Source organism: Grammomys surdaster, unplaced genomic scaffold (genome assembly GCF_004785775.1).
Source record: "Grammomys surdaster isolate TR1022 unplaced genomic scaffold, NIH_TR_1.0 126029, whole genome shotgun sequence".
Lineage (NCBI taxonomy): Eukaryota > Metazoa > Chordata > Mammalia > Rodentia > Muridae > Grammomys > Grammomys surdaster.
This window is the reverse complement of record NW_021620842.1, coordinates 1,502,016-1,515,565: the sequence shown is the minus strand read 5'-3', so window position 1 is coordinate 1,515,565 and position 13,550 is coordinate 1,502,016. Positions and strand designations below refer to the sequence as shown.

Genomic DNA, 13,550 nt, shown 5'->3' with positions numbered 1-13,550 from the left:
AATTCGAGAGGTTCCTAGGTAAATGGATGGAACTAGAAATTATCATCTTCATTTAACTTCTTGAATCTCTTTTATTAGTTGTTGCCAGACATTGCCTTCTCATTTGTTCTCAAGGCATCACTGATACCTTAAGTAGTGATCTGCAAGAATAATTGCCTTGTCTTTCTGTACTTCGTCTGCTCTTAAATGCCTATAATATTATTATCCTTAAGTTCTCTTTGTATCTGTGGAGCCTGCCCCAGAGTGGGGGAATTGGATGGTGGGGAGGTGAGAGTGGGTGGGTGGGTGCACATTCTCATAGAAGCAGGAAGAGGGGGGTGGGATAGGGGGTTTCTGGATGAGGGGATGGGGAAAAAGGATAACGTCTGAAATGTAAATAAAATATCTAATAAGGAAGGAAAAAAAGACTTAAGGGGAGTTTGCAGCTCCATGGGGGAGCAACAGTGTCAACAGGCCAGACCCCCAGACCTCCTGGGATCTGGACCACCAACCAAAGAGTACCCATGGAGGGACCCATGGCTCTGGCTGCATATGTGGCAGAGGATGGCCTTCTTGGACATCAGTGGGAGGAGCAGCCCTTGGGCCTGAGGGGGTTCGATGGCCCAGTTAGGGGAATCCCAGGGCGGGAAAGTGGGAGTGGGTTGGTGGGTGAGTACCCTCATAGAAGGAGAGGGAGGGGGGATGGGATGGGGGTTCCAGAGGAGAGACCTGGGAAGGGGATAACGTTTGAAAAATAAATAAAGAAAATATCCAGTAAAAGAAAAAAAAAGGGCTTAAAAGAGCCAAGCCTTGTAACAGAGTCCTATAATATAAACTACTGCGATTGTGGCTGAAACAGGAGAGTCATAATATCAAGGCCTCCCTGGCATATAAAACAAATTCAGAGCCAACTTAGTATGATGTTATATTAAACAAACAAACATTACTGTTAACTTCCCTGAAGACATGGATTCACTTCCCACCCTTGAGCTGATAGCTCTGTTGAAAGGAAGATATAAATTCTCTGTAACTCTCTGTCAACAAAGAGCAGTGTGTAAGGAAAAGACTTCTCAACCTTAGCCTCTTCCTAATGTCAGAATTTCTATTGATTTCTCACAGGTCCTTTTCCTTTTGTGCTGTTTCAAAACAGAGATCACTGATTTTTAAAAATACCAAGATAAGTTATAAAGTAATGCTTTTTTTTGTTCTTTGGTATCTCTCCACCTATCCCCTTCCTTCTCTCTTTCTTCTCCTTCCTTCTTTCTCCCATTCTCTCTGCAAACCTGTAACCTTATGCATGTTTCTAAATGGCACATCTTCAGTCTCTAGTGTAAAATATGTGATTTTACATTGAACCTGAGAGTGGAGGGAAGACAGATAACTTCCTTAAGTCTAGTAATGCACTTGTGGAGATGAGTGAAAAATAATGCTGCCCTCATGGATAATGGAGGAGCTTTTGCAAGCTGTGTTCTTCCGTGTCATGTTGCCCCCCCCTTTCCTAAAAGAATTTAAAGATAAAAAGATGCCATTGAGGGGGAGGGCATAGTATTTATGTTGTATGAAAGTAATCCTTGAGAAGCTCAACTGAAGTGGAATGAAATAAAAGGCCAGTTAGAAGATTTATTCTTGGCAAGACTGGCTGAGTATAGGCAGTGGTGTTTACTATAGATAGGTACAGGGGAGCAGGCAAGATGAAGGAACAAAGCCTTCAGGACTGTCAGTAATCAAATGTGTGGACAAAATGGATTTTGAAGTCTAGTGTACATTGATTCTCACATGACTGTAATTAAAGTGCCCACGTGGCATTTAAAATTTTAAATGCTTTTTCATTTTTATCCCACAAAGAAAAGTGTACCCATGAAAGGAGTTCCATTGCACCATTTGACTTTTTTTGTTTGTTTCTTCTGGCTTATAAACCTGACTCTGTGCTGATCCACAACCAATTTATTTTCCTAACCCTCAAGTAACCATACATAAATCTTATATTAAATTAGTCTGTTTGAATTTTCTGTCTCTCAATGTTTTAAGGCCTTTGTGTGAAACTTAGTGTTTAGAGTATAGTGATTATTATTGTTTGTTTCAGTCTCCCCTAGCTGTTCATTATGTTCAATGCAAACATGCTAGCTTGAGATGATTTTAAATTTCCCTACTTTGGAGGCATTTTTGTCTTAGTCAGGAAGCATTCAGATTTGGATTATTATACTTGAGTTCTTAGTTTCCACATTGAACCATTTAATGTTTTCCATTTCATTGTAAATGAAAATTTATTCCCATATGTATGTTTGAATATTTCCAATATTCTCATCTAATGAAAGAATATCTGCACCTAGGTTCTAACTGAGATATACACAAGGCCGACTGTGTACAGGCCTAACAGAAGCACTCTTGACAGTCATGGTTGATCACAAGATCACCCAAGTCCTTCTAATATGTATTCTAAGAGAAGTATGTGGGAAAAACTTTCGGTTTTTCTGACCATAGAAGTACTTCAGAATATGTCTGGTGGAGTATAACAGTGGAAGTGTATAACTTTTAACATGAGGAGATTATATTGCCACAGATGTTCTTGCTGATAACACCCCAGAGTGAGAACTTGATGTAAAGCCTGCTGTGTTATTCATCTAACAACTATTACTCTTTGATGCATAATTTTCTTCTCTGTTTTAATCCTTCAGAAATGCATCTTCTGTAGACAGCGGGTTAAAAGGATTTCTGGAGCCTGCATTCAGTGTTCTTATGGCCGCTGCCCAGCTTCGTTCCATGTTACATGTGCCCATGCTGCTGGAGTGCTCATGGAGCCTGATGACTGGCCTTATGTGGTAAACATCACATGCTTCAGACATAGAGTCAACTCCAATGTGGTAAGGCCTGCTCTCCCACTTGCTGATGCTTTATTTGAATTCCTTCCTGGACCTGTCACAGGTCTCGTGAATGTTGACATGGCCAGACTGTAGTATAATTAAGACTAGGGATTAAGAACTGCTATTTAAGCATAGTTGTGCAGAACCCTTCAGTTTCTGGTATGCACTAAACACAATATTTAGTAAGTTGAATGAATGAATGAAAAATAAATAAGTCAAACTCTTTATATCCATTCTTTTTTTGGATCTGTGTACAGGTATCTGAAGAGTTGTATATAGATTGTGCAGTTCATGTATTCACCGTGTCAGAAGACCATTTCAAGTAGAGCAACATGAAAAGAATCTCCTAAAATCTGCAATGCATTCTGTATGCAACTATATACATTTATTTAAATCTCTCCTGAAGGAAAGAAATAGCAGCAATGTTGTAAAAGGAAAATGGCCAGGAACTTTTGATCCTTTCTACCTAACACAAGATAAGTGAGGTCTAACATGGAGGCCCTGGAAGATCAGTGGAGTATGACTGTGGAAATGTATAACTTTTAAAGTGAGGAGATTATACTGCCATAGATTATAGAAAGTAAAAATAGAGCAACTTGCCCACCAACATATATGTTTATTTTACTTAACTGAAGTTCCTCTAAGAAAATAAAATTTGTACCCAGAAAACATGAATTTAACTGTAACTTAGTTAACCTCTCCTTGGTTAATGAATCATTCCCTTGACTTAAAAGCTTAAAAGGATTAGGGCAATATAGAGATTTGCATCCTAACATGCTTTTTTTGTCTCTAATAATATTTTTCTCCTCTACTCTTCTTTTATTTAAAAAAAATGAAATGTCTTCTATTATTTGACAACCTCACACGTGGAAAAAATACATCTTTATCATATGCAGCCACTAATGACCTTTTATGAACAGATGCTAAATTGTCCGTATTGACTTGTGGAAGGATCTTACTCAGACAGCAACCTTCCAGCCTTTTGTAATGATTCCATCAACTTCTACTAGTGTCTTTAGAGATATTTAAAATTTGTGGCTGGGGATTGTATGGATGTGTGAGAATGTCCAAATGTACAAACTGCTGTTATGAGCTCTTTATTTTAAAGTTATTTTCTATTATGTGAAGTTACAGGTTGCATAGAATGCATCCATGCTTTTTCCATAGATAGTTGATGTCCATTAACCAAAATGATTATATTCAGTAGCAAACACACATTACCAAACTAAAAAATTGGTAAAAATATATACATAACTGTGGCACTTTGCAATTTACAACCAGAAGTCAATAATGCTACCCCATTAAATGATTCTGGATGTACTTTGTGACATAATAAGATTCTGGGGTGCTAGAGAGATGGCTCAGTGGTTAAATGCACTGACTGCTCTTCTAGAGGTCCTGAGTTCAATTCCCAGCAACCATATGATGGTTCACAACCATCTGTAATGGGATTGGATGCCCAATCTGATGTGTCTGAAGACAGCTACAGTATACTCATATGCATAAAATAATTCTTTTAAAAAAAGATTCTGACCTCTAGAGCCACAGTAATCAGTGTTCATGCTTAGAATCTGCCAGTAAAAACTGATAACTATGAAAAAGTGGAATTGCATACTATAATTTCTTTTACTCCTACTATTGCTGGAGCTACAATCTAATATAAGTATTATTTTTCTTGTTTTAAAAATAACCTAATTTCAGAGGCACTTAGTTCCATCCACAATCTTCTGTAATCATAAATGATAGATGACTGACTGTTCAACCTATATGTTCTAATACTTGTTGAATCCTAACTCAAAACTTAAATAAAGCTAACAGTATGTATCCAAAGTTTTGCTTGGGACCATATATCCCATTTTAATATTGCACTGGCTAGAGGTGATTCTATTGAAATTGGATTTAAGAGCTCTAGGGACTCTGTCTCTTCCTCACTGTAATGTGTGGCTTAGTCAGGCTTATGTCGCGAACCATTTTACAAAAGATGATGAAGACAAAAACATAAGACGAGGTAACTGAGAAACTACTACACAGCAGATCCACTTTATACGTGGTATGTTTATAAAGGAACATATCATATAGCTTAAATATTATATATGGCCATTTCCTTATAAAGCATTACAAACAAACAACAAATAAATAAACAAAATTGTAGGTTTTGAAATTAATTGCTCCTGGACCTGTACAGGTAGCTCTGGGGTTTTGAAGTATAGTCCTTATAGCTACTACTTACCTGTTCTTCACTTAGACTTCAGTATGGTTACCTCCTTCAAAATTTGGACAGTAAGCAGAATGATTGTGGTAGTTTCAATGACAACTATCCCCAGAATCTCAGGTTCTTAAATGCTTGGTCTCAAGTTGGTGGATCTGTTTTTGAGGGATTAGGAAGTATGGCTTTTGGGGGGAAGTGCGTCACCCTGGGTTTCTTCAGAAGGCTCATGTTATCTCTAGTTAGCATGCTCTTCCTTCCCTCTCCCTTTCTCCCCATCCCCCTTACACTTATGGATCAGTTATAAGCTCTCAGTAGCACCATCTGCTTGTTATTGCATAATTGTCACCATGATGGTCATAGACTCTAACTCTAAAATCATGAGCCCCCAAATTAAATGCATTCTTTTATAACTTGCCTTGATTGTGATAAATTGTCATAGCAGTAGGAAAGGAACTATGGAGTCAGACAGAAACTTTTGTTACAAAACATCAGAATTGCCTCTCCTGAAGTACATGATCTTCGTTTTCAAATACAACAATGTAATTCTAGATAAATATAAAATAATATTCCTTATGGTTTTTATATAAGAATGTTATTTTTCCATCCTTGTTCCCTACTTCTCATCAAATCCCCCTTCCTTCCCCTTCATCTCACCTGTATTCTGCTCTTTTCCTCTCAAGTTCCTGCACCCCTGTGGTCCTCCTTTTACTTTGCTGGTACTTGTGGTTACTCTAGCTTCTATGCTCACATCTGAGTAATGGATGGAAGAGAGAATGTGGTGTTTGTCTTACTGGGTGTGAATTTCCTTTGCAGGAGTTTATTTAGGTTCACCATTTACATAAACATCTCATGATTTCAGTTCTTTTAATAGCCAAGTAATACTCCTTTGTATGTATTTCCCAACCTTTCCTTAGCTATTTTAACTATTGTGAATAGTTTTGCAAAAACATTGCGAAACAACTATCTATGCTATAGGACATGATGTCCTTTGAGCCAAGGTGTAGTATTGTTGGGTCTTATGGTAGATTTATTTTTAGCTTTTTGACCATTCTCAGCACTGATTTTCAGAGTCGCTTGGCTTTACTAGTGTGTGTTTCCACTAATGGTGAATGAGAATTCTCCCTGCCCCACATTCTCTCCAGTGTTAGTTGTAGTTGATAATGAAAGCACAAAGTTGTTTTAACTTGCATGACCCAATCACTAAGATACAGAACATTTTTTGAGGTTTTCTTAGCCATTTTTATTTCTTCTGTTGAAAACACTGTTTAGATCCATAGCACGCTTATTAGTTGAGTCAATTTTTTGGATTTTGTTTCTTGATATATACTCTTGGTATTATTTTTTTGTCAGATATATACCAAGGAAAAGTTCTCCTCTTTGTGGTTTTTCTTCACTGGATTGTTAGCTATGTTGTGCAAGGTAACACCTGGAAGGCTAGGAGCTGTATCATTAATTTACTTGAATATAAATACATTTAAACAATCTCCCAGATTTGTTATTATTGATTAACATATGCTACAGATAATCTGCATTAAACTGTTTTGGTGGGGAATAGGAAAATTTCAGTTGATTTTCCTTTTACTGTTACTTCATCCATTTCTTCTGAAATCCAAGAAAATTTAGTGAATTTTTGTTCCGTTCCTGTGTCTCACAGGGCAGTGTATGTTTATAGCACAATTATGGCTTTAATCCTATCTTGACAGTGCATCAACATAGATAAGGATTATAAAAGAAATAATGAGTAGCATTTGTATAGCATCTTACATAGTATTGTTCATGTTCAGACATGCAGAATTCTTGTAAAAAGGACCTGCAGCCCCTTTTTCCACCTGAAATCATAAAGAACCATTGCCCTCTGAAATGAACCATAATGTCTAATTACAGAGAAGATGTAAAAACTTCAGGACATATAGCAGATAACTGCTAATAGATAAATAGATAGATAGATAGATTGATTGATTGATAGATATGTAGATAGATACAAAGATACATAAAAACATGCATATATACATTTAAAGATTCCTATGTAGGGCAAATGTGAGGTAATTTCAGTAACAATTACTAAAATACATTAAGACTTATATACAATTAGGGATAAGGAATTAATCAGCTCAAGCTAATATTGGATAGGTTTGGTATGTAGGAAGGTCGGTAGGTAAGTAGATGCAGGAGGACATGAGAGATGCCCATATCAAATACCAAGTGATATCCTGTAAATTTTCTAAGAATGAGATTTTTTTTATATAATCACAGCTCCAGACAGTAAACCTTCAAGAAGATGAACACTGACACTTTAATCTGCCTCGTGGACTTAAATTGATCAAATGAGCAGGATGATCAGCATGTGCGACCATCATCAATAAAGAATAAGTGAGACTCATTATTGGATGTTAAATTAAAACTAACTTGTATAAGGATCATGATGTTTCTCCATAGTAAGAAAGTGTCCCATAGATTGTATATTAATATAAGAAAAAAATAGAGAAATTGGGTCACTCCTTGATTTAGAATCAAAAGTAACATTGAGACACATGCAAATATCATGTATCCTCAGATGAAAATAATCCTGAAAAGACTATAGTATTGTACAATACTGTGTATAATCATGGGGAAATATTACACAGATATCTATTAAAAAGCAAGAGAAATTTTATCTTTTTAAAGTATCAGTACCATTTAAAATAAAGAGGAAGGTCTGAAAAAATGAATTTAAATGACTCAAATGATAGGACAGATAAACAAAACTGGAGAATGGATCCTTTTCTAAACAGAACTGAAATGCAGAATGGATCTTTATCTTTAGAAGTTCAGGGGAGAGGATAGGAAGACACTAAGGTCATTATGAGGTCAGTTAACTAAGTTGAATCTAGGTGGCAGATTAAAGTGTCATGTTAGTGTTCACCTTCTTCATGTTGATTACTATCTAGAGCTGTGATTATATAAAGGAGTATCTTATCCTAGAAAGTAAATCTTGAAGTATTTAGATAATGAACACCATGATGTACATTGCTTCAAAGTAGCTTAAGAAAACCATAGGGGATTGAAGAGTTGGGCTCAGATGTACCAAAGACAAGCCACGGAGGCAGAATTATGCACGCATGAAACATATTTCCTTTTCTTCTACTTCACAACAAAGCACATCATAAGACATTAGTTATTATGTGATAGTAAGCAATGATGAATAGGAGATGAATTTTGATTCCTGTCAAAGGATATATAATTTATTTTTGTACTAATCTCATTCTTTAAATTTAAAATTATTCTTTCATACTAAATTTAAAATATTTAAATCTTGACAAAGTCATTTTTTTTTGGTTCTCAAATAAATAGTTTTTATTTTCTGTTCTTCTTTTATATCTGTCTCTCTTCTTCCCTTTTTCTCTATCTCACAGAAGTCCAAAACCTGTGAGAAAGCCATTTCTGTGGGTCAGACAGTCATCACAAAACATCGAAACACTCGGTACTACAGCTGCAGAGTGATAGATGTGACATCTCAAACCTTCTATGAGGTTATGTTTGATGATGGCTCCTTCAGCAGAGACACATTTCCTGAGGATATCGTGGTAAGTAGGTTTTCCCTGAGTACCTGATTCCTTAGAACAGGAATTTACTTGTTTAAGTTGTGAAAAGGCAAGGCAGTCCAAGAGTAAGTTTTTTTTTTTTTTTAATTTTATTTATTTACATTTCAGATGTCATCCCCTTTTCCCGTTTCCCCTCCCTAGAAACTTGTATCCCATGGGATGCACTTGTTTCTCTGCCCTAATACACAGACTCTCTGTCTCTCTCTGTCTCTCTGCTTTAGGTTCCTCCTCAGACATGAGTCTTCTGCATTTACAGTCCACAGCTTCTCAGCTTTTCTCTATCTCTAGCCAGCTCACCGCAGATCGGGAACCTTCTTGGCAGGCTGTATTACAATTTTAGGGTTTTTTTTTAATATGAAAATAAAATTTAGAACATCAAATTTAATGATCATAACTTATTTATGTCTAACATAAACACAACCTGTTTTGAAGCCTGATACTTAATAAAGACAGGTATAGTTCCATGATTTAAAGGATCAGTGTTTACAGCTCACTTTATTAATTCATTAAATAAGAGTTCTTTAATGTAAATTCCATATTTGAAAATAAGTTTGGCAATCATAAAGGTATTGGAAGGTATTTTGTTACTCGAGAGTCTGTAGAGCAGCATGAAATTTCTCTGCCTAGGTACTTAATTTTCTGGTAGAAAGATGTTCAAAAAATTCTCACTGAACAGTGCAGCCCACTTAACCTCAGAATGCAATGTGTAGTTGTTGAAGGAAATAATAAATGATGTATTGCTACATGCTTACATCTGTCAGTCTTTTAAACACACTCTTGGTGAATTTTTGTCTTTCATTATTTTAATGGAAATTAAAAATGCCCATCTAAAAAAATTTATGTGCATGGGGAATCACTGGCCCCCTTAGCATATACCAGAGCCTGGAATCCTCTTGATGCCTCTGTTGGCTATAGAGTGGTATTTACTTGCTTGTTTCTTCACTTAGGCTGGAGTGAAGAAGTAATTTCAGGCAAGAATCTAAATCGTAGGCTAGAACAAGGAAATAGGTTTCAGGCATGAAAATGACTTGGTCTAGGACAGGGAAGTAGGCTCAGATATTTTGATCATCCTGATAAACCCTTAGAAACTGTGATCATGGGAGTGATCACGAGACTTTTGTCTTTTTGTTCTTTGACTAAGCAAGGTGGACTTTCAGTAATATAACAATGACACCACAATATTGTGTGAGTATAGGAAGTGATGTATTCACACATGCATATGCATGTATTTCTTTTTCAATGGGAAAAAAAAGCTATCCTAAAAAAAAAAACCATAGGAAATCAGACTTCTTATTTTGTAAGAGTTGAGTCCATTAACCCTGAACCTACTATGACATTGATTCTGTATGTAACAAAGAACATATGTATATGCAGATAACCCTGGGTAGGAGCATTTCAGATTTTCCTTTACCACCTTTAAAAGCAATTATTTAGGGACACACACACACACACACACACACACACTAAAAACAAAAGGTCTCTCTCTGGTTCAGATGCTATAAAATAGATGCAGGAACAGACATAAGCTGTGACAAGTAGCAACCTTATCTGCATCTTGAGAGAGCTCAACTCTGTTTTTATGTGGAAAACAAGAAAGGTCAGACTTCTAAAGAAAGATCACCTATGCATTAGTGTATGTACACCTTAATAGAATGCCCCAATTCTTAAAAATAAATGTGTATAATAAGCATAGAGATGAACAAATGTTGACAGTGGTCAATTCTATGTGCTGTCATTCATAGAAAAACAATTTTGGGGCTGGAGATGGCTCCACAGTTAAGAGCACTGACTACTCTTCAAGGGGTCCTGAGTTCAATTCCCACATGGTGGCTCACAACCATCTATAATATGATGTGATGCCCTCTTCTGCCATGGAAGTATCTGGCATACATGCAGATAGAACACTCATCTACATTCATTCATTCATTCATTCATTCATTCAATAAATAAATAAATAAATAAATAATATTTATAAAGAAAAAACACAAATTCTGCAATTTGCCCTAATATGTAAAAATACAGAACAAAAATCATTTCTTAGAAAACAAATATAAACTGTATTCTATCTTTTCAAATCTCTATATAAGGGTGTCCATACTCTTAACAAGCAATCCAAAGTACATGCATTCTCATCTGAGCATGTTCCTCAAGAGGTCATTCCCTAAACCCTACCACAGCTCCAAAGACTTGATGATTCATGTTCCTTGGTTTGTGGGAATCTTCATTACCCAAACTAGCAGTTGTCTTTCTATTAGGGACAAACTGAGACTTTCTCATTTAGGCGATAAAGAAATTTGGTGGAGTGTTGCTGAAAAGCTCACAAAATGCCTTTGAATATGGAAAAAACAAGAATCAAAAACTATCAAAGCATAAAACGGATACTGCTCATCCATGACTGTGGGGAACACTAGGCCTCAGTCTATGAAAGCTGGGCCCTTACCTCTAGTGTAGTCACACTGGGGCTGACTGCCATTGCCATAAAAACTAACACCTCTGCTGCCTTCAGAGGGTTGTCTACCCCCTGCTTGTTTCTCTGTGGATCTGATTGTAGATTCCGTATCCTAGCCAGGTGCAACTAACTAGCCAAGCTCCCATTATTGTCTGTATTGCCAGTTAACTGGAGAAGAGTTTGTGACATATTAATGTGTCAGGACAGGCTAGCTCTGCCTGTAACTGAGACACTGCTAAAAGTGCTCTCAGATGTTGGACAGCCAAACACCTGATAGACACCCACTTCAATTATGCCCATGCTTCCTCTCTGGTGATTACTTTTTAACTGTTAGCATCTTAGATCTTTTCCTAATCTATTGGTTTTCATTTTGTCCTATTGACTGTGTCCTTTGCCTTACAGAAGCTTTGTAATTTTATGAAGTCCCATTCATCAATTTTTGATCTTAGAGCATAAGCCATTGGTGTTCTGTTCAGGAAAATTTCCCCTGTGCCCAAGTATTCAAGGGTCTTCCCCACCTTCTCTTCTATTAGTTTCAGTGTATCTGGTTTTATGTGGAGGTCCTTTATCCACTTAGACTTGAGCTTTGTACAAGGAGATAAGGATGGATCAATTTTCATTCTTCTACATGTTGTCCTCCAGTTGAACCAGCACCATTTGTTGAAAATGCTGTCCTTTTTCCACAGGATAGTTTTATCTCCTTTGTCAAAGTTCAAGTGACCATAGGTGTGTGGGTTCATTTTTGGGTCTTCAATTCTATTCCACTGATCTTCCTGCCTGTCTCTGTACCAATACCATGCAGTTTTTATCGCTATTGCTCTGTAGTACAGCTTGAGGTCAGGGATGGTGATTCCCCTAGAAGTTCTTTTATTGTTGAGAATAGTTCTCGCTATCCTGGGTTTTTTGTTATTCCATATGAATTTGCAAATTGTTCTTTCTATCTCTATGAAAAATTGAATTGGAATTTTGATGGGATTGCATTGAATTTATGGATTGCTTTTGGCAAGATGGCCATTGTTTACTATATTAATCCTGCTAATCCATGAGCAAGGGAGATCTTTCCATCTTCTGAAATCTTCTTTGATTTCTTTCTTCAGAGACTTGAAGTTCTTGTCATACAGATCTTTCACTGGCTTGGTTAGATTCACACCAAGGTATTTTATATTATTTGTGACTATTGTGAAGGCTGTCATTTCCCTAATTTCTTTCTCAGCTTGTTTATCTTTTGAGTAGAGGAAGACTGCTGATTTTGTTTGAGTTGATTTTATAACCAGCCACTTTGCTGAAGTTGTTTATCAGGTTTAGGAGTTCTCTGGTGGAAGTTTTAGGGCCACTTAAGTATACTATCATATCATCTGCAAATAGTGAAATTTTGACTTCTTCCTTTCCTATTTGTATCCCTTTGACTTCTAGTAGTATATTGAATAGGTAGGGGGAGAGTGGGCAGCCTTGTCTAGTCCCTGATCTTAGTGGGATTGCTTCAAGTTTCTCTTCATTTAGCTTGATGTTGGCTACTGGCTTGCTGTATATTGCTTTTACTATATTTAGGTATGGGCCTTGAATTCCTGATCTTTCCAAGACTATTACCATGAAGGAGTGTTAAATTTTGTCAAATGCTTTCTCAGCATCTAGTGAGATGATCATATGGATTTTTTCTTCGAGTTTGTTTATATAGTTGATTACATTGATGGATTTCCGTATATTGAACCAACCCTGCATTCCTGGGATAAAGCCTTCTTGATCGTGATGGATAATTGTTTTGATGTGTTTTTGGATTCAGTTTGCAAGAATTTTATTGAGAATTTTTGAATCGATATTCATAAAGGAGATTGGTCTGAAGTTCTCTTTCTTCTGTCTTTGTGTGGTTTAGGTATGAGTGTAATTGTGGCTTCATAGAACGAATTGGGTAGTGTTCCTTCTGTTTCTATTTTGTGGAATAGTTTAAAGAGAATTGGTATTAGGTCTTCTTGGAAGGTCTGGTAGAATTGTGCACTAAAACTATCTGGTCCTGGGCTTTTTTTTTTTTTTTTTTTTTTGGTATGGAGACTGTTAATGACTGCTGCTATTATTTTAGCAGTTATGGGACTCTTTAGATGGTTTATCTGCTCCTGATTTACCTTTGGAACCTGGTATCTGTCTAGAAAATTGTCCATTTCATCCAGATTTTCCATTTTATTGAGTATAGGCTTTTGTAGTAGGATCTGTTTTTTTTTTTAATTTTCTGGGTTTCTGTTGTTATGTCTTCCTTTTCAGTTCAGATTTTATTAATTTGCATACTGTCTCTGTGCCATCTGGTTAGTCTGACTAAGGGTTTATCTATCTTGTTGATTTTCTCAAAGAACCAGCTCCTGGTCTTTTTGGTACTTTGTATAGTTCTTTTTATTTCTACTTGGTTGATTTCAGCCCTGAGTTTGATTATTTCTTGCCATCTACTCCTCTTGGGTGTATTTGTTTCTTTTTGTTCTAGAGCT

The 13,550-nt window shown here is 36.5% G+C and overlaps 1 protein-coding gene across 4 annotated transcripts in view; it reads left to right on the top strand.

Moving 5' to 3' along the window:
- Kdm4c (lysine demethylase 4C) overlaps window positions 1–13,550 on the top strand; it is a 171,482-nt gene that overhangs the window by 140,248 nt on the left and 17,684 nt on the right. For 3 of the 4 annotated variants that reach the window (XM_028754608.1, XM_028754610.1, XM_028754611.1), the window contains 2 exons: window positions 2,655–2,840; window positions 8,442–8,612. In XM_028754608.1, the coding sequence (XP_028610441.1) occupies window positions 2,655–2,840; window positions 8,442–8,612 (357 nt within the window). Of the gene's footprint in view, window positions 1–2,654; window positions 2,841–3,097; window positions 3,173–8,441; window positions 8,613–13,550 lie in introns of those variants that run through there. The other variant, XM_028754609.1, reaches the window with a different exon arrangement.